At 42.0% G+C, this 26852-nt stretch overlaps 4 protein-coding genes across 7 annotated transcripts in view; all 4 read right to left on the bottom strand.

The window, feature by feature from the left end:
• Positions 1-30: 30 nt before the first annotated feature.
• LOC144037192 (uncharacterized) lies at positions 31-4344 on the bottom strand. 2 transcript variants are annotated; one of them, XM_077548457.1, is made up of 7 exons: positions 4196-4344; positions 3051-3155; positions 2216-2319; positions 2096-2120; positions 1949-2051; positions 1614-1667; positions 31-612 (listed from the first exon to the last, which is right to left on the bottom strand). In XM_077548457.1, exons 1-7 carry the CDS (start codon positions 4258-4260, stop codon positions 199-201), a joined length of 870 nt encoding a protein of 289 aa, XP_077404583.1. In that variant the 5' UTR covers positions 4261-4344; the 3' UTR covers positions 31-198. The 2 variants fall into 2 exon arrangements, with proteins under 2 accessions (XP_077404583.1, XP_077404584.1); XM_077548458.1 differs by having other exon boundaries at positions 249-612; positions 1949-2120.
• On the bottom strand, positions 4196-7478 carry LOC144037193 (fatty acid-binding protein, liver-like). The gene is made up of 5 exons (XM_077548461.1): positions 7444-7478; positions 5333-5475; positions 5087-5259; positions 4936-5025; positions 4196-4695 (listed from the first exon to the last, which is right to left on the bottom strand). Exons 2-5 carry the CDS (start codon positions 5454-5456, stop codon positions 4645-4647), a joined length of 438 nt encoding a protein of 145 aa, XP_077404587.1. The 5' UTR covers positions 5457-5475; positions 7444-7478; the 3' UTR covers positions 4196-4644.
• Positions 5175-15523, bottom strand: slc9a1b (solute carrier family 9 member A1b). 3 transcript variants are annotated; one of them, XM_077548455.1, is made up of 13 exons: positions 14658-15523; positions 12679-13139; positions 11629-11879; positions 11326-11543; positions 10471-10667; positions 10239-10328; positions 9758-9828; positions 9444-9611; positions 8691-8799; positions 8495-8593; positions 7725-7800; positions 7444-7645; positions 5175-5259 (listed from the first exon to the last, which is right to left on the bottom strand). In XM_077548455.1, exons 1-12 carry the CDS (start codon positions 14965-14967, stop codon positions 7461-7463), a joined length of 2235 nt encoding a protein of 744 aa, XP_077404581.1. In that variant the 5' UTR covers positions 14968-15523; the 3' UTR covers positions 5175-5259; positions 7444-7460. The 3 variants fall into 3 exon arrangements, with proteins under 3 accessions (XP_077404581.1, XP_077404582.1, XP_077404580.1); XM_077548456.1 differs by lacking the exon at positions 5175-5259 and adding an exon at positions 5446-5475; XM_077548454.1 differs by lacking the exon at positions 5175-5259 and having other exon boundaries at positions 7359-7645; positions 14658-15521.
• An 844-nt stretch (positions 15524-16367) lies between these two features.
• pvrl2l (PVR cell adhesion molecule related 2 like) overlaps positions 16368-26852 on the bottom strand; it is a 136700-nt gene continuing 126215 nt past the window's right edge. The window contains exons 7-10 of the mRNA XM_077547789.1: positions 20314-20443; positions 20124-20181; positions 19690-19788; positions 16368-19039 (exon numbers count right to left, since the gene is read on the bottom strand). Coding sequence (XP_077403915.1) covers positions 18866-19039; positions 19690-19788; positions 20124-20181; positions 20314-20443 — 461 coding nt within the window. The 3' untranslated portion in view covers positions 16368-18865. The remainder of the gene's footprint in view (positions 19040-19689; positions 19789-20123; positions 20182-20313; positions 20444-26852) is intronic.

The following is a 26852-nucleotide window of genomic DNA, read 5'->3' as shown; positions in this document are numbered from 1 at the left end:
CTCATCTTGAAAAAGTGAACGGACGCACGGTTTCCTTTAAGCGAGTTTATTTCTGAAAATAATAGCTTCTTCCTACAGATGACGAAGACATGCACCAGAAAAGAAAAACAAAAAAACTCACCAACAAACGACGCAAAGTTAACAGCTGCAGACACATCATGCGTTTTGAAAATGGCTGACACGGTGAAGTGGATTTTTTTAAAAAAACACAGGGCGACGTTTTGGCAAAGAAGAATTCATCTGAAGCGGACGACCTAAGCAAGTGTGCAATAATAAAAAATAAAAGTAAAAAAAAATAATAAAAATTGTTGGCCACGAAAACAAGAGCGAAGGACCAAGCAAAACGCATCCATTACATTCAAGTCCAAACAAAAGCCCCTCCTGGACCCCCCCTTGGCCTTCCCTCAGCGTCCGCCGGACTTGTGGCCCGTCCAAGAGCGCGAGCGAGACCTGGACACGGAACGGGACCTGGAGCGCGACGGGGAGCGCTCCTGCTGCGGGTCCTCCTCGGCGTAGTGGGAGGCGGCCGGCAGTTTGCCCACGGGCTCGGGCGGCGACGCCGACCTGGAGGGGGATCGTCCTCGAGACTCTCGTCGGGGCCTCTGGCGGGGTCTGAAAACAGAAATAACACTTTTGTGCATTGTGGATGTTCGGTGCCTTCATTGTGATTGACCGGATTCATTATTTTTCAACAAATGCCGAGCCACCTCCATTTGTTACTTGGAACGAGATTTACGAGAATAACCTTTGGCGGCAAGCCACATGCTGGCTGCATCACCGAGCGAAACAATAAACAGCGCTCTGGTAAATTTCCATTCCGATGATTTGCGTGTTGTGGCATAACCGAAACAAAACGCTGGCCAAAGTGCATTGAGCACACAATGAACCACGTCACTTCTCCGGCATTTTCTTAAGGATAGCCGAGTCCTTTGTTTGAGGAAAACTCATTTAAGCAGGGATGTGATTTGACCAAAGTGAAATTATCTGAAAATTTAGCCGGGGGTCTGGGGGCCGCTGGCACCCAGCTAGGTCCAGGGCAGTGCCCGGGGGGGAAGCATGAACAAATAATTATATCATGACCAAATGAAAAGTAACTCATATTAGAGCATACCACAAATGTCTTTGTTATAGCAGAAGATGTTATCTGTCGGAGTCATGTGCATACACAATGAACTACTAAAAAAAATAAATAAATAAAAAAAAAAAAATCGATTTTTTTTTTTGGGGGGGGGGGGAATAAAAAAAGCGGAATTCCGCGAATTAGCGGAAAAATCACATCCCTGTTTAAGACTCAAACTACTCGATCTTTAGCTTGCTAGCATGATGTGCTTGCCAAACGTCATTTGATCTTTATGTGGATTCTCAAAGTTTATAAAGTCGCAAATGTGCTAGTTTTTCTCTCAAAATATAGCCCCCGCCCGCTATATGTTTATACGTTATCGCAGTAAAAATGAATTACGGGAAAAAAAAATGAAAAAAAATTGACAAGGGAATTGAGTTTTACATCAAAATGGGACACTACAGTCGCTAAGATGTTTATGCTGTCGCACCCTCCACACATTTAAAAGGAAATATCTGGAGAGACAATTGTAAACAAAAGACAAAGAACGTACCTGTCCTCCTCGCGGCCTCGGCTTCCTCCTCGTCCGTGCGGACGTCCGCGAGATCTGCGGAAGGCAAAATGTCCTGTCAGACGTCGCTCAACATCATGAAACATTTTCCCGTCTCATACCGCACCATTTTTGATACAGTGCAACATTTTAGATTGAAATAAACATAAATCTTTATTTATGCGTTCCAGATCCCCCAAAAACCCAATTTTGTAACGTGTTTTATACCAAAAAATAGAATTGTACTGCAGTTATTAAAAACACATACAATAAACCCCCAAAAATGTAAAAACAATTGCCACCTGGTTCTCGCGCTAGCGCAAACGGTAGCGACTTACTCTCGGGGGCTGTCCGAGCGTCTGCGCCGTCTCTCGTAGGAGGGGCTGCGCGAGCGGCGCCGGTCGTAGCTGCGGCTGCGCGAGCGCCGGCGGCGGCCGTCGCGATCGTAGTCGTCGTAGCGGCCCGACCGCGACGGAGAGTGCCGCTCCTTCGTCTTCATCTGGTTCGGCGCTGGAACGACAGCCAACAAAACTCGTTAAGCACCAATCATTCGCTAATTGATTCCTTGTGGAGAAAAGGAAGAGAAATAAAAGTCCGCCACGCACTCTTTCGGTCTCCCTGGGCGAACTGGATCTCGATCTGGCGGCCGCACACCCACTTCCTGTCCAGGCTGTGAAGAGCGTCCTCCGCATCGCGCACGTCCTCAAACATGCTGAGCGGTTAAGGCCTTTTTTGGGTTTTTGCAAACTTTCAGAACAAGCGTGTGAGGCCACACAAATTCACACTTAAATGAATCAAGCTACTGGACTCCATTTGGCCGTGCTGTTAATTGATGTGGCCTGAAGCACACGTGACACACAGTGTGAGATTTTCAAACAATGGCGTCAGGGGTCAAAAGACAAATCAAGAGATGAAGAGCTGATTGAGTTGAAATTAAGATTGCTTCCATAGCCGATTTGTGGAAAATGTGTCTTGAGAGGATACAAAATTATTCCGACTTGTTACCTTTGCGTGACTTCATCTTGACCTTTACACTCTTTAATCGATTCCCACATACAGCGAGCGACTTGGGTCGGGTCTCCTGCTTGACTCTTTAAAACTTTCTTTTCTTTTCTTTAGCCCGCTCTGTGCCACTGCCAAGCTTTGCCTCCGACACCTTTTTCCTCTTCATGCTTTACTTCCTCCCAAACTTTTCCCTCCCTTTGGTCTGTGCCTTGTCTTTACAGCTATGCTACACGGGTCTTTGTTACTCTTTGTGTGGCCGCTTCCACAAGGGGATGCTTTTACATTTTCTGAAGCGATAACAGAAAAATAGTCACTGTTAGATACGTCAATGGGTGCAAAGACAAAAACATCACAAACCACAAATCTGCTGTGCTGCGAAGGGAAATAAGATGATTTGTTAGGCACGGGCACAGCAAGACTTTTGGGAAAGGATATTGAATGTATGCAAATCCTCTTGGTTGTCGCGTATAGAAGTCAAGTGGGATGTAGACATCTACTACTGGCCCATAGCGGCCAAACTCACGTCGCAAATCCTCAGGCCTGAACACCGTAAATATACAAATGTAACTCAACTGGGCAGCATGTACGGTGGGTGAGTGAGCTTCAAAGGGTCAGTTCACCACAAACAATTGGCTAAATAAACTTACCTGTAGGACTGGGCGATTCATTTTTGCCCACTTGAGGTCACCTCCCTCTCTTTCTATTGTAGTATCTGTGATTTTGAGTGTGTGTGGCTTTAATGGGCAGTGCCTGGGTCGGTGAGTGACGTGGGCGTCAGCAAATGAGACTGTGAGCTGAGGTTAGCTGTTAACTGGATAACGTTAGCCTTGTCAAAAAATGATCACGGCAAAGCTTCAAGACAAATTTGATTTCTTTTTTTAATAGTTTCAGTTTGTTGACAACTTTTGACATCGCCCAGCCCTACTTACCTGGATCCATTTTGAATTCATAATTTGTCGATTTGGGGTAAACTGGCCCTTTATTCATTAATCAATTTAAAACAACAACTCTGCAATTTACAGTAAGTCCACAGAGATCTTTACAACTTAATACCAAAGGCAAGTGAAGAGACGAATCTGTGAAAATTATTACAAAAATGTATACTTTTTTTTTTGTCTCTATGTGGCACTAATCTATATCCCCAAAGGGTGCAGTGGAAACTAAATTGTAAAACAAACTGTGGACACGTTGCATATTTATCTGAAGTGTATGATTCAGTATTTTACACAGGATAGTCATTTTTAATATTTCACATAGAATATTTAAAGTCAGCGAAGTTTTACGAATCAGTTTGTGACGAATCTGCGAATCGGCAACACAACTTGAGACAGTTCCACGTCCACAAACGTGACATATTCACTAGTTCACTTTCGCTACTCAGTCTGGTTAAAATTACTCCAACATGTCTATTATACTAAAATAAATACTATAGTAATAATTGCATTTAGAATCAATGTATATTTCTTACATTGGCAGATGCCGAGCGTGGGCCAATGTTAGCTCGCTGCTAGGCTACGTTAGCATCCAACCGTAATCGTTTCTCGCGTGCCACCTTTTTGCGCACCGGAATTTAAACTCACCTGGAATCGTCGGAGATGTTTCTAACGAACAAAGACGAGTTCGGCGGGCGCATGTAGCGAGCCATAGCTTTTGTTTCGTGTATAAATTTGGCAAGTTCGAAACAAAAAAAAAACGTGCTCCTGTTTGGTTAATGTGGAGCCAAAAATGCTCCACCTCTTCTTCGCAGCTGGTATCTGCTGGCTTAATAAGCTTAAACTTTTACAGCGCCCTCTTCAGTAACGGAGGTTAGCAAATAAAGTTTAGGCAATATGTTATCGCCACCTACTGGTGTAGAAAAATATATCTTATCTCGTTTGTTGATATAAAAGTTGACATTCGTTGGGATTTGTTTTCCTTCTCAAAGTAAGGCTTCAATAATTTGGAACCTACAAAGTGATGATTTAGGTTTATTAGTAGATGTATTCATGTCTTTTATTATGGTTGTTTTTGTTGTTGTTGAATGATGACGTCACACTCGCTTGCTTTTGTTGATGTAAGTCACGGAGTCAGTTGTGATGGTCTGTGGAAGAAAAAAAGAAGAGCATTTTAGATGTTTGAGAGCTCATCAGAAATTTCTCTTAAATGTTCCAAAAATTATTATAGGGAGATGCTAGTGACTCCAAGTACAGTACAGAATAATATCTGGATTACACTGCCCTCAGGTGGCCAAGTCTCGCATCAAAAGGAGCATCCCAATGTCCATTAAATTGCATCAAAAACTTTTGACATTTGTGAAGCACTGGAAATAATCTTGACTGACCTCAACCATGTCCTCCCCTTGAATTTCTCGCACCGATGTGAATTTCTCAGCCTCGGTAATCAGCTTCCCGTTCTCCTCCCTGACAACGCACTAGAAAAGCATTCCGAGATGAAGCTCCAAGCACAACAATTGCCAAGAGTTCCGCGCTTACTTTGACCTTCCTGCCGTCCACGGTGGTCATCTCCGTCTCCTTGCCGATGCAGAAGGAGTGCGACTTGCTGAATTTGGGGGTCTTGAAGGTGCAAGTCCAGGTGTCGCCCTTCTGCTCGAACACAATCAGCGGCTTGACATCCTTGCGCATCTTGACGACCATTTGTGGCGCACCTGCAACATGAACGTCGGTGGCATAAGATATTTTCGAGAGAGGAAACACTTGCGTTTTTCTTTTTTGGTATACCCATTGCCTTCATGAACGCCTCCAGGTTTTCCTCCGAATAGACTTTCCAGCTGCCGATGAAGTCCATGTTTGCCCGTGATCGTGTTGTGTCGTGTTTGTGGCTTGTTGTGCTGTTGGTTGTCATGTTAGGGAGTTGCAAGTCCCTGTTGTTGCATTGATGCACAGTTTCACAAGAAAGCACAACAATCTCTCAGGTTCAGACCTTTATTGTCAAATGGTTTTGGGCTAAAATTATTATTTTTGGGGGGTCTCAAAATATGAAAATACTTTGACTGGGGAGTTGAAAGTCAATTTTGTTCCACTGATGCAAAGTCACATGGGAAGGCAGAACATGTTCTGTCATTAAAAAATATATAAGATTTTCAAATATGTAATATAAAAAAATTTGATCAAAATTACAATAAATCCAAATAACTTATGCATGAAATGGAAATCAAATATTAAAAATGAAGGGGTAAATATATTAGAAAAATAAAAATAAAAACTCATTCACTGCCATTGACTGCTTTGGAGTTAAATATTTAAATTCAACTAAATGTAAAAACAAAAAAATAATACATTTGAAATGAACTTAAAACAAGATAAAAAAATTAAAACAAGATAATAATAAACTAACAGAATAAAATGCAGTAAAATTAGTTTGTTTTTAAAGGTAAATATTAAAAAATGTCACAAACCTTTATATTTTAAAAACAAAAAAAACACTCTCATTTACAAACCTTTATTTTCACCCCCTCAAATCGATATGGTTTGGGGCTGAAAATATAAAAATACTTTGGCAGGCACGTACCCCAAACATTATTTTAAGGCAAACATGCAGGCATCTTAAGCTCAGGCAGTGACAGATATGCAAGATACTGAAATGCATTCTCGCCTTCCAAGAGACAAAAATAATTTACAAAAGTAGAATGTGCTGTTTTTGTGAAAATCACACGTGAATGCTGTGAAGAGCTGGACTGACATTTTTGGAGATTGCATTGAATGTGGGACTGAAAAGAAAATGTATATTTGTAAATATATTTGGGAAGTGAGTCATGGAAAATGTGTTTTACTGCAGGGAAGGAGGAGCTAAAGATGTAAAATATCTCTTAATTGAGGAATTTGGTTGCAAAGGAATGTTAGCGACACACAAAAAAAAAAAAAAATACACAACATACAAAACCCATTGAAATAAGCCTTTACAGTCCCTGAGAAAAAAACATTTGCCACGTTTGCAAAAACAAATGCAGCTTTTTTTTGGGGGTATAAATGAACTTTTTAAGCACACGTATTTTTGGGTGGCCACACTTTGCATGTGCTTTGAAAGGTAAACATCACTCATTTGGCGCCTCTAGCAATAAAACAAGCACATAGGAATAAAAAAAATAAAATAAAAACCTCATATACCAGTACAGTACAGTAATCCCCAAAGTTATTAATTCATCTATTCACTTTTTTTTTTTTGCGTTTTCTGGCATAGTGGTGCCTTGAGATACAAGTTTAATTTGTGCCATTAATCCATCCCAAAAAATTTTTTAATAAGGAAACATACAATAATAACATAACATATTTACAATTTTAACAGAATGCAAAGAACTAAGCAGTGTGCAACTTGGCCACTGGGGGCAGTATAATACAGCGATGCAGACAAACAAAGAAGAGTTTCATTAATAGTGTAAGTGACTCTGCAGTAATATCTGTTCTTCACAGAGGATAAATAATATATGCCTGTGAGTGTCGTTCTATTGTTTGTCCCCATGTTGCTGCACAATTTGTTCAAATACAAGTAGCCATAGCTTAAAGAGTTATAACGCCGCCACATTGATGTTCGTTTAGCTTGTGTATGGCTTTTTTGCCTTGTTTGTTAACATTAAGCTAGGCGGATAAAAAAAAAAAATCTCTTCATTCTCTTTGTTTTTATGTTTAGTTTGCCAGTGCTTGTATATCATTTTTTTTGTCTCAAAAGTCAACATAAAAAATAATCTGAATGACAGCTCATATCTCAAAGGCACCACAGTTTTTTTGTAACCCCCCCCCCCCCCCCCACACACACACACACACTTTTTGCAGTAGGTTTGAAATAAGTCTCCCAAGAATATTTGAGGATTACTGTTAAAAAACAACAACCTTACACATGTCTGTTGAGCTACTACTTTGGACCGGGGTCACTGAGACGGCGCAGCGCTTTGAGCTGCTCCCCCTCCTCTTCCTCCTCCTCTTCTTGGAACCCGCGGCCAGATTCGTTTAGCAAGCTGGCGGCGTTGGAGGAGCTCGGGTTCCGGCGGGCCTCCACCGGGGTGCCCTCGCCGTCATCGTACGTGTAAACTCGGTGTTCTGAGAAAAGGCGTGTTGTTTGCGTGTTGGAAAGCCTCACGTTAGAACCTTAAAAATAGAACAAAGTGGTGCAACAGACCTGGTTGGAAGGCGACCCGTCTCACGGATGGAGGTGGATCCGGGCGTTTGGCGGGCACGGTCAGATAGTGGCTCATCTGTGCAAGGCAAAGCAGTTGTCAAAAATGATGTGAGTGGTTAAAAGAGAGGCATGAGCAAGTGAGCCCAACATTTCTCAAAGTGTGGTACGAGGGCTCCCTCTAGTGGTTACTCAGTGTTAAAGCCAAAGAGTTAAAAATATTTAAAAGGAAAGAAAATAAAGAAAAATGAGCTTACTAAAACAACAAAATAAACGTGCAAGAACAGGATTTTGGGAAAAACTGATTTACAAAATTAACATTTTCTTAATGTTTTCTAACTTATTTGGAAATACGCAAATGTGAAGTAAAAAAATAAATTTAAAAAATACAAATGAAATGCATTTTTGTATTATACTTATTTGCCCACGTGCCTGGCTAGTCATGTCAGTTTGTGCTAAGCTAGTATGCTAGCTAGTTCTATTGAGTCACAGAGGATTTTGGGAAAAACTGATTTACAAAATTAACATTTTCTTAATGTTTTCTAACTTATTTGGAAATACGCAAATGTAAAGTAAAAAAATAAATTAAAAAATACAAATGAAATGCATTTTTGTATTATACTTATTTGCCCACGTGCCTGGCTAGTCATGTCAGTTTGTGCTAAGCTAGTATGCTAGCTAGTTCTATTGAGTCACATCTTAAATTGGTCTGTTTTTTAAAATTTTATCCAGTTACTTTCTACATCAACTTGACCACGTTCGTGTGAACTCACCCTCCTCTCCATCTCCACTCGTTGCTTCCTGAAGCGAACTTCGCTCAGGTCGTCTTCGAAGGGGTCGATCATCAGGTCGTGTCTGCTGTAGGAACGAAGCTGACGGCACACGCAAAAGCGCAAGTGTGTCAAATGTTGGTTCGCTACAGATGAAAAAAAAAAAAACAACACACACGCATCGTCGCCTTCTGCCTACCCGCTGTCTGTTCTGCTGCATGTTGGAGTGCAACATCTTTCGGATTTCCTTTTCGCGACTTCTGGATTTGTTTGACCTGCGTTGATACGTGGCTTCGGGTTCGATGTTCCTGTGGTAAAAAAGACACATGGGAGCCAAATGTAGATCAGATAAAAACATACCTTTATCTGAGGAAAATAGTATATTGTTGTATTTACACTACCTAATTTTTTTTTACTATATTTATTGCATTGGATTGCTGTATATGGTTTGATTTTTTGAAGGTTTACAATTACCATAACATCCATGCTAATTTATATTAGCATAAAATATGGCAATTCAAATGATGTTAGCATTAAGCTAGCTGACATTTGCTAGCCAAAATGGTATGGTCTGATTATTTGAACGTTTACAATTACCCTAACATCTATGCTAATTTACATTAGCATAAAGTATGGCATTTCAAATGATGCTAGCATTAAGTTAGCTGAAATTTGTTAGTCCAAATTATATGGTTTGATTATTTGAAAGTTTACAATTACCATAACAACTACGCTCATTTAGGTTAGCATAAAGTATGGCATTTCAAATTATGTTAGCATTAAGCTATCAGACATTTGCTAGCCAAAATGATATGTTTTGGTTGTTTTAAGGCTTATAATTACCATAACACTGACTTTTGTTGTTGTTGATGTTTTGCTTTTACTTCAACTAGATATGACAAACAAATTGTGCGAGTGAGCGACTCATCATTATTTTTGGGCAAATACTTACGGCACCATGGCAGGCGGTTTGAAGACGTTCATGCCGCCGCCGCTCTCGACCATCATCATGGCCTGCTTCATCTCCATTTTGTTGTAGAAGGAGAGCAGCTGTGGCTCGGTGGAGCGATCGCCCGCAATCAGCCACTTCTTCACGTAGGCCTTGTTGAAGCGTCTCAGCCTGAAAACAATCAATAAAAAACAGTTATATAAAACTAACCGCTCTGTTGTTTCAGTGCTTCCGGAATGAGGATTCTTAACCACAATAAATGTAAATATGGGAAAAACTGAATGAATTTCGTATGTGATTTGATTAAACGCTCATACTTGTCTTTCCAATGATGTTGTCCATAATGACCACAGATGCCCTCAATTCCCACAAGGAGATGATCCAGGAACTAAACAACAGAATTTAAAATTACTTCAGCAACAGCGGTTTTCAAAAATGTGGGTGTGGTCCTGGGTTTCTCGACCCGGCATTTCGTGTTTTTTTTTAATTTAAATTTGCCTGTTTATTTTGGGTGCAATTCCACTGTCGGCCACTAGAGGGCGGCATACTATTTAGTTTGACAGCGTACATTTGAACGAAGAACGAAACAGGATTAATCTACATGTGTTTATGTGTGTTTGTATTATTTTAAAAGTGTTTTTAAAGAGGTCCATAAATGCTCTGGATGCATTGGGTGTTTTTAAACAGGGTATTTCTATATCGCCAAGTTCACTTATTGCGGGGATGGTCTGGAATGCCACCCCTTCGATCACAAACGGCCACTAGGTAGTGCTGTTTCTCACAAACAATAAACCTGACCTGTGTGTGAATCTCCTCATTGATGGAGCCGTCACACTCCCTCTTCTTCTTCACTTCCAGAAGCTCCACCAGAGGCCTGATAGTCATCCCCTGATATAAACAATCAAAAATCAAATCATACGAATGTTGCATTTTTCATGGAAAGGGGAGACATATAGTGCAAAGATAAATAAATAAAAAATGTGATTTTTAGCTGTATTTTGAGTAATTGTAGTCTAGTGGTTCTTGTTACCTGGACGAAGACGGTGAAGAAGATGACGGTGATGATGGCGGTGAGGAACAATTGCTTCATCTTGTTGTCGGTCAGCAGGTAGCAGAGCGAGAAGGCGATGGCGCCTCGCAGGCCACCGTAGGCCACGATGAACTGGTCCTTTTTGGTCAGCTTATTGATGCGGAACTTGTTGATGACGAACGTCAGGCCCACCACGCCTGAAACACAAGATGGAGATGAAATCCGGTTGATGCAACATTGGAGGAAGAACTGGGAAGGCACAAGCCATCTAGGACTCTGCTAGGGAGTCCTCCAAACACTAGGGGCGCCCTAGAGCTAGTAATAGGCAACCAAACTGGGAATATTGAGGAAGAACACCATAAATCAAGTCAAGTACTGAAAACTTTGGCTTAAGGTAGTTTATGTTCAATTTTTTTCTTTTTTTTTTAGTCTTATGACCTTGTCAACACTATATTTATTTTTAAAAATCATTTTTGTCAGCTACATCATTAAGTAGATGCTTGAAATATTATTTTAATACTCTATTTTTGTACGTATACGTTTTTGCACATTGAATCGATAGTATTTTGTTGCACTTTTGTACAACAAATTATTTATACTGTTGCAGTTATTTATGATTTATTTATTTTGTTCATAGTTTAGCACTCTCAAAGCTGTGATACAAGTATCACTAGTAGCAAACTGGCTCCCTCTGGTGGTAAATTAAAGAATCACTGCCAGAGTACAGTCCAGTTCTCTTTCTTTCTTTCTTTCTTTCTTTCTCTCTCTCTCTCCAATTATTTTATTTTTATATTTAAGTGCAGTGTTAATGTACCTTACATTATTAACTATACTTTTTGTTGCGATCTTCCTCACCCATCACTCTGGAGACGAAGCAGAGGACCACGGTGACGATGACGAAGGTCCAGTTCCAGGCGTGGGGTCCCGCCACGGTGGAGACGCCGAGGAAGATGAAGATGAGGGTCTCGCTCACGCTGCTCCACATCTTCAGGAAGTACTTGACGGTGGTGTAGGACTTATGCGAGATGTTGGCCTCCACGTACGGACGCATCACCACGCCGCACGCTATCAACCTTCGTGAAGTTATTTTTAGTTAATGTATTTATACCTAAACAATTATTTTTAAACTTTTTTTTTTAAAATGTGTGTTTAACCCACGACATGATGCCCGACAGATGGAAGACCTCAGCCGACAGGTAGGCCATGTAGCTGTAAAGGAAGACGAAGAGCGGCTCGATGACGCGCGAGTGCGACGTGAAGCGCGACGTGAAGGCGCCCAGCAGCCCGTAGATGGCGCCCACCAGGATGCCGCCGCACGACACCACGAAGAAGCACACGACGCCCAGCAGAGCGTCGGTCACCGCCACCGTGTCGGCGTGGGAGAACTCCTCAAACAGGTGGTACAGCACCTGCATGCGCACAAGGTGACAAATGGACCTTTTAGCGTAATGCTAACAAACAATGTAAAACGCCATAGACGAGCTAGCAAGTAGCATCAGCGTCACATCGTGTGAGAACAACGCATATTTGAACTTTTAGGATGTTAGATTCTTCATCCAATCAGATTTCAGTTTCTGTTGGTTGCTATGTCACGCTAATCTGCTCATGACCTCAGAACCAGTGGTGATGAACCTTGTAGATTAAATTGCATTAACGAATTCCTTCTCACAGGGTTAGAATACTAGCCCCAATGATGTCACAATTTTCCAGTCCTCCGATTGGTCGGTGAGAACAAAAAGTGTTACAGCTAACTAAGACTAGCAAAACACATCTGTAGCAAGCTAATACAAGTCAGATAAGGCCCTACTGAAAGAACATTGGTAAAAACAAAATGTCCGACCACAAATTCCTACTCACAGGGCTAGAATACTGGCCCCAATGATGTCACAATTTTGCAGTCCTCTGATTGGTTGGTGAGAATAAAACGTGCTACAGCTAACTAAGACTAGCAAAACACATCTGTAGCAAGCTAATACAAGTCAGATAAGGCCCTACTGAAAGAACATTGGTAAAAACAAAATGTCCGACCACAAATTCCTACTCACAGGGCTAGAATACTGGCCCCAATGATGTCACAATTTTGCAGTCCTCTGATTGGTTGGTGAGAATAAAACGTGCTACAGCTAACTAAGACTAGCAAAACACATCTGTAGCGAGTTAATACAAGTCAGGTAAGGGCCTTCTGAAAGAGAAAACAAAATGTCCGACCACAGTGACGGCGTCGTTGAGCAGCGACTCGCCGAAGACCAGGATGTGCAGCAGCTCGTTGATGTGGATCTCCTCAAAGACGGCCAGCACGGCCACCGGGTCCACGGCCGAGACGATGGAGCCGAAGAGCAGGCAGGAAAGCAGGTCCACGCCGGCCAGCTGCCCCGCCTCAAGCTGGCACACGCCGTACATGACGCCGCCGATGAAGAAGGTGTTCCACAGGGTGCCCACCACGGCGAACACCAGGATGGTGCCCAGGTTCTCGGTGAAGGGCCGGATGGGCAGGAAGTAGCCGGCGTCCAGGATGATGGGCGGCAGCAGGTAGAAGAAGAAGAGCTCGGTGTCCAGCACGGGCGCCTTCTGCCGGATGGCCTTGATGACGCCGCCCACCAGCAGCCCCACGAAGATCAGCAGGCAGCTCTCGGGGACCACGTGGGACACTCGGGGAATGATGTGGAAGCCTGACACAAAAACACGTCAGGGTCAGGAAGTCAGCGGATTCTGGTCTGCGTGAAAGACAACCTGCAAATTTGCCGGCTTTAGTACAAACAACTGATTCTTGGAATCATGTACGTCAGGAAGATTTCAAATTTTACATAGTCGAGCCATAGCCATGTCTAACATGAAAACAGGCCCTTCGCTGCCATCTGGTGGTATCTACAGACAATTACAAGAGTCTTGATGTTTCCGCATAGTCACATAGTCTGCACCTCCTCCCTCATCCTCAGCTCGCCAGCCACGTGACCCCGAGTTGCAGCCGGCGCTTTCCACCCGCTCCGCCCGACGCGCCACTCAGTCACTCAGACATCGCACTTTTGTTATCGAGCAGTGCATTAGGGCAGGAAGTAGGTCCGGCCCTCCCAGACAGCAGCTGGATGCGCAGATAAGACCAGATACAACCACCGGCATGGACCTCGACCTGCTGTGCTGCGTCCGTGTGGTGAATGTAGAGTGGATATAAAAAGTCTACACACCCCTGTTCGAATGCCTTTTATAGACTTTCTAAATTCATTGTGTTTATTTAGTAGGAGGCATGCAGACGAGGAATTCATCAGGTCTTAGTAGACTACACACGCCAAACAGGTGCTTGGAGCTGACATGAGTTAAATCGGGTTGGACTGGCACTCGCCGAGGTCCAGTTGGCACCAGGGACATCTCGCTCGTGACACATATGGCAAGAGTGAGGATTTCTCGCATGCCTTTGGTTGTACAGTTTGAGGTCTTCGGTCAAACAAATCAATCAAAATGATCACAATAATTGGTTTCAAGAACAACAACAAACATGATTTTTTTTTTTTTAAATCCAAACCAATCCAGAAGACAATTATACACCAGTCCTGTAGGTGGCGATAATTAACAATACAGACTGGATGTCAACTGCCATACACAGCAACTTTTTGTTTTATTTTGTTTTGTTTTAACAGCTCCAACTGCTGGTTCGGACTGAAACAAATTCCTCCACCAACATTTTTTTTTTGGGGTAGAATTTAGCTATGTTTAAATCAAACCAACAATAAAAACATAACTGCGTGCCTCACAAATTAAGGGATTGACAGGGGTCCCCAATATGGGATTAAAAACCTAAATCTGGTCTGGTATAAATCATAAAAAAAATGCATTTCCAGCCTTAGCCTATTTTTCCAAGTTTGATATTAGAAAATAAAGTCTAACATGGGATAAGTAAATTACTAATGTTAGCATTTTGCACTTTCCTCCGTGAAAAGTGCGATGACAATCTGGTATAAAATATATTACACTTTGCATATAAACGGATAACATGTTAGCATTTTGAGATCAACATATTCATAGCCAATAATAGCATTTTAGTTCATGGGTGGACCCTTGCTGCTAATCTCCTATCAGCTGTTCCACCTGCTCCAATTTCCAAAACTTGAAAATGCACCAGTGCAAGTTTTTTTTAAATTTATTTATTTTTTTTTAACTCACGTCAGAGACATCATTTTTAAAGGACCACTCACCGAGTTTCATGAGCAGCGCGAGTAGGATCCACAGCGAGATCTCGAAGGGCTTCCGGACGCCCTCGTAGTTGAACGACAGCACCGGGAAAGCCTTCCGGTGCGTCGTCCTGTTTCCCTGGTGGTGGTCCCGGTTGTGCCGATCGTCTCCATGTCCGCGGTTGCCGTTGTCCGGCGCGCCCGGGCTCGCCTTGGCGGAGACCGCAGGCACCAGGAGGAGGAGGAGGAAGAGGAAGAGGAGGAGGAGGCGCGTCAGGCCGGGTAGACGCGCGCTCCTGCCGGCGTGCTGCTGGGCCATGCTGGGGTGCCGCATCCGGTCTAGTCCAACAACAGCCCAGACTCGCGATGAAGATGATGAGGATGAGGAGGAGGAGCGGGAGCGCGTGAGGACGCATGAGGGGGTGCGCGCACTTTTACGCGCAGCATCCTCGCAGACTCACAACGCGGCATGGTGGGAGAGCGGCAGCCGCTGGGAGGAGATGGATGACGAAGAGTTGAAATGACTTTAAAAAGAAACAAAAAAAAAAAAGGAGCTGATTCGCTGCAGTGGAGGTGGACGTGCTCTCTGGCGCGCGTTCTTGTCCCATCGCGATGCCAAGCGACACCTGCTGGAGTGGAGGAGCATCGCAAACACTTCCCTTCTCTCTCACGCGCACGCACGCACACGTTTTAGGTGCGTTTGTTTCCCCACATTGCAGTGCGCGTCAGGCCGCAGTCACGTGACCCCACCAGCACATTTGTGGGCTGAATGTGCGAATGCTGAGATAAAGCGTTAATAATCATCACCGTTTCGTCTTTGTGCTTCGAGTGAGGGACAAAAAACAACAACAGGGGCCCTCTTTTCCCACACTCTCACTCGCGCGGCCGGATGTCAAACATTCATCAGTTAAAAACAGACACTGGATGGGAAAAAATGTCCATGTGTGCCAGACTCACATTTTACTCAATAAAGTCAGGCAGAAAGAACAAGAACAGTACTTGAAACCCTAACTTCAAACCCCAATTTGAAAACCTCAAACATTGTTTGAAACCCCAGATTTACAAACATGGGCTAGAAACCTTAATTTGGAACCCTAACTCTTATTTAAAACTATGACTAGGCTTCGATAGTTGACTTGAACCCCTAACCCCGATTTGAACCTCATTCTTGTCGCCCTAATTTAAAACCCAAACCTCATTTAGAAACCTGGTTGGTGTCCGACCGAGTGTGTCAATAAAATTCCTGTGCGGTCGGACCGTCCTTCACATGAATGGCTCCAAAGAGTTTGTGCGGTCGACCGTGTGGAAACGTTGTGGCGGTGAAGCGCATCCGCACACAAATATCAACAAGAGGATTGTTTTTATTTGGCAATCGAGACTAAAATAAAGTACACAAATACAAAGCGTGTCACTCATGCTGACATTGGAGCAGCCTTGGAAAAGTTTTTTACGTGCCGACAATCAATTAAGTGCCAGTTAGAGGGCGTCACCATGTACAATTTATGCTAACCATGCTAAGTTACTTGAAACGGGATCTGTTTGGGCTACTAGCATGCTGTTAGCCATCGTTAGCATTGGTAGCCACCCGGAAGTTCTCTGAAATCTACAGTAGCCTATTAGCAAATTTCTCGTTATTTGCATTCTTTGTCTACCACGCCGGTCGCGAGTTTTCACGCCAACGCATTCCTGCGGCTGGCGAGAAAGTCAAAATCAGCAAACCAGGACGCTTGTGGATTAGCTTTCTGTTTTTATTTGACAAGACAAGGATTTGTAAAACACGTCCATTAACATTTCTCCCACCCCCCCCATAAGCGTACAAAACAAAACTCATGACAAAAACAAAAGACATCTCCAGTGTGAAAATCGAGGTCATTGTGGGTTGGTGGCGAGTAATAAAAAGCTTAAAATAAAGAAAGTAAACAAAAAGCAAACAAGGCACGTGTGGCTTTGTGATGAAAAACCATCTGGGGGCGTGTACTGTACTCGTCGCTAACAGCTAACGCTGCAACATTGTCATCCAAGAATGTCGAGAGCTTTTATCAATCGAATTTGAAAAATTAGGACATCATTCTTATATTACAACTTTTTTCTTCACTCTTGTAATATTAGAAGATTTTTCTCTTGGAAAAAAACAAAACATTTATATGTTTTTTGTTCTTTATTTTCAAGTGTAATTCCACAATTGTGTTTAACACTGTTTAAATTTGAAAGAAGAAAACAGGTAGCATTTCAAGCCCAGTTTTGCTTTTGCTGACGAGATTAGAAAGTGATTACTGAATGTCTCAATCCTCTACCATCCTGCGTTTTACGCTTACTGAAAGCAATTTATCATGTACATCTTTGGGCGCGATTGTGAAGTGAGAAGGTTTGTTAGTTTGGATTTGTTTACTATTGATGCAATATTTTTGGCGTGTTTCCCTTGTCAGTGTGGCCCTAGTACAAATCTTTGTTGCCTTTTCTAACCCAATCCAAATGCACACAAAGTCTCTTGTTTTTTGTGTTTGGGGGGAAAAAAAAAAAAAATCCCTTTCAGTGTTGTAGTGTTTCACGTAGCATGCAGCAAAAACAACAAACATGATTGTCATCAAATCAACACAAACAAACTTTAAAATCAAACACATCAGGTTTTCAGAGTTGGACTCGTGACTCGCTGACTGAGTGCTGTGAGGAAAAAAAAAAAAAAAAAAAAAACCTAATCCAGATTTTGTTCTTCAATCAGACATGCTGATAAATATTTCTTAAAAATAATAATAATAATAATGAGGCTGCAGTCAAAGAGCTTTGGGAAGGAACAAGCCGGTCATCATGCCATGCACAGTTACATAATTCAAGTCCACACATTTCATTATTATTAGCATTATTATGCATATTTTCTCGCGTCGTCAGTTCAGTGACAACGTTTTTGTTAAAAAGTAAAACACGCCTCCACCCTCTCCGCAGAGGCACTGAGAACCACTATATATACTTTTTTTTTTTTTTTTTTACACCAATAATTATGTATCATCGTCATTATGATTATTACTCATCATCATCAATCAATATTAGCAGTACTATTTACACTGTTGGTCATTTGGTACAATGTTAACATCAACTGTAATGGCAGTATTTTCCCCTCATATGCTCACGGGACACTTCATTAGGGACAGCGTCCAACCAGATACGGACATAAAAACGCTCATCTTTTTCAGCGATTATTGTAAAAAATAAGTTTTTTCTTTATTGATTGATGATACTTAGTGTGCTTGTTGCGCATGTGCTTTCCAAACCTCGAAAACAAACTTCTATCTAAACATTCGGGACAGTTACGTGATTAGCTAAAGGCGAGCATTACTATTATGATAATTATTATTCATAAAGGATTGTTGCCTAATGAAGTGTCCAGTGTGTGTACAGTAAATTCCCTCTCCATCATTTTAAATTTTTTTTTTGGTACAGTAACTATTTTGGTCTAATTCTCGTTTAAATTAGATGTAGTTCAACGGCTGACCACTAGATGGCGGCACCCTTATTTTGATTGAAATTCTGTACTTTTTATATTTTGGATTTCAGTCCACAATGGAGGGGGGTTTACTTTACATGCACGTTTGTTACATTCCCTGTGATGGATGCCTGGATGAGCTTGTGTGTGTGCGTTCAAAAAAAAACAAAAAAAAACATGGTAGCGGAATGTTTCTTTATCCGAGTTGGGAATATAATTTTGACCTTTCCCTTAAAAGAAGCTCACGAGTGTGTGGTTAGCGAGCAGTTAGGGCTGGGTGATAATGATGTCGTTCCGCTGACGTGCATTGCTTACGCTAACAACAGGGCTGCAAACAGAGAAGCTCGTTTACAAAAGCACAATCAGTTAGCGCTGGCAACTTTGCAATTTGACAAAAGCACTTATTTTCACATTATCCGAAAAGAAAAATGCATTCATTTGTATTGAAATTGATGCACGTTAATGCTAAAGAAAAAACAGTTTCAGTGCTCCTTGTCATTCGCTTTTTCCAGAAGCGATGGTCGATAAAAAAAAATAAATAAATCAATTAAAATGTATTCACGAAAAAAAAAAAAACGGATTTAATTTTAAGGCCATATCACCCAGCCCTACAAGCTGTACTTTGTGTTAGTCTCATCAGTGAGACTGCAACATAAAAAAGAATGTTGGTTAAAAGTGTGTAAAAAAAAATAAAAATAAAAAGTCACAGGAGTGGCTCCCTTGACTTGCCCCGCCCTCCAGTGGTCGGCCACGCTTACACGTACATGGCGGGCGACACGAAGCTCTCGCCGCGAGCGATGTTGGTGGTCGGCGGAGGCTCGTGATTGGTCGAGACCAGTTCCAAGTCCGGGTCCAGGTTCAGGTTCACTTCGTCTGGCAGGGGAGGTCCACCGCCGTTTGGCGCGCCGGGAGTTTCGCCGCCTGAGTTCTACAAGAATAAAATAAGACGTAATAAAAGTCAGTCAGTTAAAAAAAAAAATTAAAAGAATACCTTTTTTTTCTGTGAAAAAAAGTCTGAATGTTAAGATTTTAACTTTTTTTCTTTCTTAAGAAAAAGTGATTTTTTCCTGCTTATTTAAGTTGTGGGCTAATTTATTATAGTTGTATATTTTGAAGTAAAAATTCATCTTTGTAAAATTAATTGTTATTATTATTTTTTACATGTACACAAAGCAATGACCTTGAACAGCTGAAAAAGTCAGCATTTTATTTTTGTTTTTATTATTTTTATTTTGTTGCTCAAAAAATTGGAATTTTAGCAGATTTAAGTTAGGCTGTACATTTTGTGAGGAAAAAATATAATCCTAGCAAAATTAACTTTTTTTTTTTTTTTTTACAAAAAGGCAAGAATAATAGTGGAAAAAGTTGGAATATTTTTTCCTTACCAGTTTTTTTTTTTGTAGAAAAAAGTCATAAACCAAGGATAATCATTTCATTACCAAATTGTAATCTTGCATAATAAAAGTTGAAAAACATCCTAATATGACAATTAGAATTTTTTTTCCAACTTAAAAATATTGCAGCCTCGCAAGATTTAAGTAACATTTTTGTCATAAAAAAAAAAAATAAAAAAAATACCCTGACAGGCTCGCTTCCCGTGGGCTCGTAGTAGACGTCCCCCGCCGGCGTGAGCGGCGCCATCTCGGTGGCAGCGGGCGCTTCCGACGGCTTGTTGAGCTGCGAGGAAGCAAACAAAAATGTATTTGTTTATATATGTAAATGACGTCACGACGTCACTCATTAATGAACTTGTTCATGCTGTGCATGCTGGATGAATGCTAGCAGATACACGGGCTAATTGTGGACCTTCTGCCATCTAGTGGACGAGCATGTAATTGTTCTGTTGTCACTATATAATCACGAGCATTGATAGATAAACATTATTAGTCATCAATAACTTTCAGAGAAATTAATTGAAATTGTATAATTTCCTACATGGTCACTCAATTAAACAAGCACTAATCACCTCTGATCAAAACAAGCAACACCAATTTGTTTCCTGATTGACTCACCAGCTCTGTGGAGCCGCCACTCTTGACAGGGGGGGCGGGCTTGTGCTTGGGGGGGCCACTAATTGGACGACAGTCATTCAAAATAAAATGATGACAACCAAATATGGTCATTCAAACAACAGTGCCGTAGCGACGCGATTCATTCGCCGTACGGGTGATCAATGATCATTGGAATCGTCCGAGGACTCACTCGGCGTCCCGCTGGCGTCTGCGGACGAAGAAGACGAGACCCACGACGATGCCGATGATGGCGAGGGCGCCGATGAGGCCGCCGATCACCGCACCTGTCGACGGGCCCGGCGCTATGGGACGTTCCTTCTCTAGGGGGCGACACATGACACAAAATCAATACAAAAGAAAAAATGTGGTAGGATTTGGCGTTCTCAAGTGTTGTTTTGGAGAATATTAGCACTTGTACAGTATCAATGTATCAAATATGTTTAAATAATGGCTAATAATTAAAAAAAAATGCAATAATGAAAGAGTAAAATGGATTTTGATTTGAAAGGTTTTTGAATTTTAGAGAACAAAAAATGAAGCACCTGAAGTGTAGCTGAGGTCTAAACCTTTTTTTAATTTTATTTATTTTTTTGGTCTATGACTGAACAAAGTTCACTGGCCTTTTTGTGCACTTTTTCATGCATGAATATTTCCTCCATAACAAAGACAAAAAAAGTGACCAAGGTTACATCATGTCCTCCTTGAACTCTTTCCGTTCTGCTCATAAAAATGTGCGTAAAACATGCAGGTGTTTTATTTTTTCCCTTGCAGTAACTGGAATGTTTCAAGGTCACACCATTTTCTTTCCCAAGCCCTTGAGGTGACACAAAACTAAACAAACAAAAAAAAAAAGAGAGAGAAAAGAACATGAATTTCCCTCTTTGCGTTCCGCGCCTCACCAGCAGGTGGCACTGTGTGCCAAGCATACGCACGGGCCACGGATTGTTTTATACAGCAACAGCTGTGATTTCAGATGGACCCTGAAGGCACCACAAGACTTCTGCTCACATTCAGCGAGTTGTTTGTGCAGGGAAACTAAGTTTTACAGACTGTCCCTGAAGTAAGCTAGTAGCTCGATAGATGAATAGCTAAACTGATGGATAGATAGATAGATAGATAGATAGATAGATAGATAGATAGATAGATAGATAGATAGATAGATAGATAGATAGATAGATAGATAGATAGATAGATAGATAGATAGATAGATAGATAGATAGATAGATAGATAGATAGATAGATAGATAGATAAAGCAGCAGGTTGGAGGCCGCAGGGGCGAGGAGGAGTTAGAAGTGGAAGAGGAATAAAAAGGAGAAATAAGAGGAAAAGGAAGCGGCATCTTCATTCCACTTCCTGTGACACTTTTGTTCTCTTTCTACCTTCCGGCCTTCTAACCGTCCTCATGCTTTGATCCCTCTCTCATCCATTAGACTACGCACGCGCACGCACACTCTTCACAGGCACTTTTCCTGCCTTCCAGCATAGTCTTGTTGCTCATTTGCGCTCATGGATAAATTGCCTTCCCTCAGAAAAACACCTCTTTTCCCACAGAGCACACACACTCTCATGCACGCACACGCCCCAGTGTGACTCAAAAGCATCCACATTAGCATGCCCGATCCCATTTACAGACAAATTGACTCACTGACGCTGATGAGCGCGAGCAAAGAAAACACAAATCCATAAACACCACAAACAAGACCCCCCCCGACACACACACACACAGCCAGCCCCCCTCCAGCCTCCAAAAGACTTCCAAAGTGACGAGTGCACGGAAATGACTGCAATCAGCCGGCAATTACGGTGAATAAAGCGGGAGGTTTTGGAGGCTAAAAGCTTCTTTATTCCTTTCAGTAGGCCACTTGAAGAGGAAGAGGAAGAGGAAGAGGAAGGGGAAGGGGAAGGGGGGGGGGCATTAAAAAAAAAAAGAAAGAAGGTAAAGAGCAGCTCTGTGGCGCTAAAGATGATTTGAAGCTGCTCTCGTTTGTTTGTTGAAGCTTCAACCTCGGGACCAACACAAACGTGTTCGTGTTCACAAGAAAGTAAGGAGAAAAAAAGAAGCCGCAAAGAGAGATTCTGTTCCAGCAAAAAATGAAAACACAGAAGAAGACAATTAGTACAAAACAAAGGAGACAATAAGTTTGAACACAGAAGAGAAAAAAAAAAATCAAACCCACAGAAGAACACAAGATGACATTCACACCATAGAAGAAGAACCACTTCTACCGATACTTGATTGTCGGTGCAAGAAAAATTCCGGTTGGCTCAAGTTGTGGCGCGAAAATACCTTTAAAATGACAATAGAAATAGACAAAAAGCATTATTTTTTTGTAAAATATATTCACGAAACATCACAGAATGCAAAGAAATATTCAAACCACGCAAGAAAATAATTTGCTAGCCCAGTAGCATAATAATAATAATTTTTTAAAAATGACACCGTTATTTTTTCTTTACGTCTGGGTAGATTTTTCTTGTTTTCATAAAATGGTAAAAAAAGGACTTTGGCAATTATTCAAATCACAATTAACAATACATAAATAACTTTAAAAAATGAATTGTTTGCAAGAGTCATTTTTAGATTTGTGTCACAACAACAATACACAAAAAAAATCAATGTGCTTGCTAAGAATTGTGTTTACACGGTCAGTTCTTGTTTTTCCCGATAAACATAAAACATGACTTTAGCAATTATGCTACTGGGCTAACGGAATTCAAATCAGTCACAACAATACAAAACAAAAAAAAAATAAAGAAAAAAACATTGAACCCCTCCCAAAAATACAAAGAACAGAAGAAGACAATCCACGACAAACAAAGAAGACGACAAATTCACACGCAGCAGAGAATAAACCAAAGCACAAAAGAATGCTCAGAGAAAAAAAAAAAGACAAAACATTCAAAGCACAGAAGAAGAAGTCAATAATCAAAGCTGAGACGATGAATAATTCCTCGCCAGTGGATGAAGACGTGACGTTGGTCGGGCGCCAGCAATTAGCTTGAGCGCACCTGGCCTGGCTTTTGGCTGGCGTTGCGTCATTGGCGTCGTCTTCGCCGCGGCTTACTCGCACAGGACGTGACATGCCGGCTTCCCGGGGACTTGACCGGCGACGCTCTTCGCCAAACACGAGGCTAAGCTATCATGACCGCCCACCGCCCGCTCCTCGGGCCCCCCGCGCATCCTTTGACCTCACCCCGCATGAATTATTGATGCCGTGACCGCGTTCTGTCCCCGAAAGGGAGCAAGTCTTGTGCGGTTTGAGGGATTTCATCTCCTCACAGCAGGACACACAAACACACGCACACACATAAACACTGCGAAAACTAAAATCTCACCAAGATGAAATGTCGAGGCAAAGTATATATTTTTTAATATCATAATATAATGGCATGGTGATTAATAATCATCGTGAATTTCAGGTTGATTACGGTGAGCATATTTACTCGATCAAACATGGCGGAAATGTGCATGACAACAGGCAATCAGTCTATCTTTTCCTGCTCCACTTTATTTATAAAAAAAAAAGTTTTAACTGTAAATTTAAAAAAATAGAACATTTGTTTTTAACGTTCGCCATCACACTGCTGTTCCAACAAGGCGTGTGGCTCTTCTTCACTTTGAGAACGCAAGCGTCTTCTTTGGGGCCTCTTATAAGGCAGCAAACGCTGCCCTCTGCTGGCCGGAGTAAGACATTGCACCCTATTAGACCATAATGCATTTCAAATTACTTAATTTTTTTTTTTTTACTTCATTTGTTGCATTAATACTTTTCTATGTTCATCTTCCACATCTTTAATTTACATTGCTTCATATGTTAAAATGTTGAAGTATTCTTTACTTTCTTTCGTTTTCATTAAAGTATCAAAATGAAATTGCTAAAAATCGTCAACAGATGATAGGAAGAAAAAAACATCGTAATTATTTATTTTTGCTCTATCGCAATCGCCTAGCCCTTTTCCATTACCCTACTTCCACTCACTGTTCCACCTTTCTCACTGAGGTGCGCACACTCATGGCTAACAACAAGGCACTCTAAAGTAGGCAAATTTAGCTCAATCAAACTTTCCTGTTCTATTGGCAAACAATTTTGCTAAAATTAAGTACTATGGTCTTCCCCCTGATTAACGTTTTAATGTGTTTTTAGTCAAATTTGTGCAGCGTGTACATAGACACACGAACACAGCGCACACACAAAGCAGCCGAGTGTGACCTTTGTGTTTCAATTTGTCTACCACTGTTCGCTGTTTTGTATCTGTCCCCTCTGTCCGTATGTCTCTGCCCATTTAGCAGATTACACACACACACACACACACACGTCTCCTGAGTGTCGAAAAGATGGAGGTTGGTGTGCGCAGAGAAATGGCATTGCTCTCTAAATGATCCGCAGCAAATGAGTTTATCTGAAAGACACACGGCCCCCAAAGCATCCACCAACAAAGTGGGTCAAAGCCTGACAGGGAGGGAGGGATGGAGGAGGAGAGGAAGCGCGGAGGTTAGGAGGTAGGGGGCGAGCGAGCACGGGAGTAAGTAAGAGCGAGGTGGGCAAGGGAGCAGGAAGCCCGGGCAGGGGGCAACGGAGCTTGGGGGAGGTAAGATGGAGGTTGAGAGGACGCGAGCTGGGCGTGATTGAGGGAGTCAAGTCGAGCGCAGGAGCAAGCAATACAAATAAATAAATAAAATGGGTTAGGGTTAGGCCATGGATTTTGGCCTGTTTTACTGCCGATTCTCAACCCTCTCTCATGTTGATGTAGTGAGTAAGTGAGCGAGTAGGAATGTAGTGTTTGAGGGACGGCAAGGAACAAAATCTGGACTCGTCTCTGAGACAGTAAACTGTGGATAGCATGCATGTATTTTGGTTGCACTTCCCTGTTGTGGCAACACTTCTTTGGGGTGCTGGCGGGATGGAAGCGTATGCTAGCTGCCGTCCGCTGCCACGCCAAATATCACTCACTCATTGAAAGACGCACAAACACACGCAGGCACACACACACACACACACACACAAACGCTGGCGGTTCTGAGCCCTTTGCGGCCGCCCCGTCCTTGCAAGCATATCGGTCAGCCGTCCCACACAGCAGCATTGGCCAACCAACAAGCAACAATCTAAAAATAGCATCAATCATAATATCGTTCATACACACGCACACACACCCACACGGAGTTAAGCCAGAGGGAAGGAGAAGATGAGCCCAGTGGAGCAGCTCTCTGTGGAGTGCGATAGAGTCAATAGAAGAAGCCGGCCATGGGCGCTCGCTCTCATTGCGGATGGAAAATGAAAGGGAATCTTTTCAGACTGATGATTGTTTTCTGTATTCTATTTCAGCCAGTCAGTCAAGTCGGTCCATCAAGCCAACAAGTCAAGTCATTTGGTCAAGTCAAGTTTGACTTGAGTTTGACTTGACTGACTGATAAACTAACTCAAGTCAAACTCAAGTCAAGTCAAGTCAATCAGTAAGTAAGTCAGTAAGTCTGTTGTCAAGTCAGTAGTCAGTCACTCAGGCAGTCAGTCAAGTTAGTCAGTAAGTCAGCCAAGTCAAATCAAAGTCAAGTCAAGTCAGTCAGTAAGTAATTCAGTCAAATCAAAGTCAAGTCAAGCCAGTCAGTAAGTCAAGACAGAAACTCAACAAGTCAAGCCAGTCAGTAAGTCAGCCAAGTCAAATCAAAGACAAGTCAAGTCAAGTCAAGTCAGTCAGTAAGTCAGTCAAGTCAAGTTAAGTCAAGTCAGTCAGTCAGTAATTCAGTCAAATCAAAGTCAAGTCAAGCCAGTCAGTAAGTCAAGTCAGAAACTCAACAAGTCAAGCCAGTCAGTAAGTCAGCCAAGTCAAATCAAAGTCAAGTCAAGTCAAGTCAAGTCAGTCAGTAAGTCAGTCAAGTCAAGCTAAGTCAGTAAGTCAGTCAAGTCAAGTTAAGTCAGTAAGTCAGTAAGTAATTCAGTCAAATCTAAGTCAAGTCAAGTCAGTCAGTAAGTCAGTCAAGTCAAGTTAAGTCAGTCAGTCAGTAATTCAGTCAAATCAAAGTCAAGTCAAGCCAGTCAGTAAGTCAAGTCAGAAACTCAACAAGTCAAGCCAGTCAGTAAGTCAGCCAAGTCAAATCAAAGTCAAGTCAAGTCAAGTCAAGTCAGTCAGTAAGTCAGTCAAGTCAAGTCAAGTTAAGTCAGTAAGTCAGTAAGTCAGTAAGTAATTCAGTCAAATCTAAGTCAAGTCAAGCCAGTCAGTAAGTCAGTGGGACTAGTCAGTAAGTCAACAAGTCAAGCCAGTCAGCCAACTCAAGTTAGTCAAGTCAAGTCAGTCAGTCAGTAAGTAAGTCAGTCAAGTTAATCACTCAGTCAGTCAGTCACTAAGTCAAGTCAGTCAGTTAATGGAATTTGTCTCCTTACCCCACAATGCAATTGGTAGAATCCTGTGTGACATTAACATCTCCATGAACATTTGTATCTTCTACGAACCAGGAAGTAGCCTGCCCCACTATTTGTCCTGCGCCCCCACGCACACCCTCGGATCCCAAATGGTGCAGTCCCTTGACGGCCCGACAAGCAACAACCACAAAAACTTTTTTTTTTTTTTTTACCTCTGTTGTTGTTCAAAGAAACAGGAAGTAGCCAGCTAGCTAACAAGGAGAGTAGCCTGCTGCTAGCTTTTCCGTGTGACTTTAGTCAAGTTATTTGAAGTTTTATGGCTAAATAGCAACAGAGAGGCCTCTGAGCGCCAATGTTGGTGTCTCATTGTCG

Source organism: Vanacampus margaritifer, chromosome 17 (genome assembly GCF_051991255.1).
Source record: "Vanacampus margaritifer isolate UIUO_Vmar chromosome 17, RoL_Vmar_1.0, whole genome shotgun sequence".
NCBI classification, from domain to species: Eukaryota; Metazoa; Chordata; class Actinopteri; order Syngnathiformes; family Syngnathidae; genus Vanacampus; species Vanacampus margaritifer.
Note: the sequence above shows the minus strand (reverse complement) of the source record. Positions and strands in the feature narration are given on the sequence as shown.

Bases quoted from the DNA above. Each gene is read 5' to 3' on its own strand.
- LOC144037192 (XM_077548457.1), bottom strand. From the start codon at position 4,260: ATGGCTCGCTACATGCGCCCGCCGAACTCGTCTTTGTTCGTTAGAAAC. The intron at 3,156-4,195 runs GTGAGTTTAAAT...TACGGTGTTCAG, and splicing joins AACATCTCCGACGATTCCAG to GCCTGAGGATTTGCGACGTG. The intron at 2,320-3,050 runs ATATCCTTTCCC...ACCGCTCAGCAT, and splicing joins AGAGGATTTGCATACATTCA to GTTTGAGGACGTGCGCGATG.
- LOC144037193 (XM_077548461.1), bottom strand. From the start codon at position 5,456: ATGACAACCAACAGCACAACAAGCCACAAACACGACACAACACGATCA. The intron at 5,260-5,332 runs GTATACCAAAAA...TTCATGTTGCAG, and splicing joins GGCGTTCATGAAGGCAATGG to GTGCGCCACAAATGGTCGTC. The intron at 4,696-4,935 runs GTCAGTCAAGAT...TTTCTTCCACAG, and splicing joins AAGGGGAGGACATGGTTGAG to ACCATCACAACTGACTCCGT.
- slc9a1b (XM_077548455.1), bottom strand. From the start codon at position 14,967: ATGCGGCACCCCAGCATGGCCCAGCAGCACGCCGGCAGGAGCGCGCGT. The intron at 11,880-12,678 runs GTCGGACATTTT...GTGCGCATGCAG, and splicing joins TCAACGACGCCGTCACTGTG to GTGCTGTACCACCTGTTTGA. The intron at 8,594-8,690 runs GTAGGCAGAAGG...GTGTGCCGTCAG, and splicing joins TGCAGCAGAACAGACAGCGG to CTTCGTTCCTACAGCAGACA.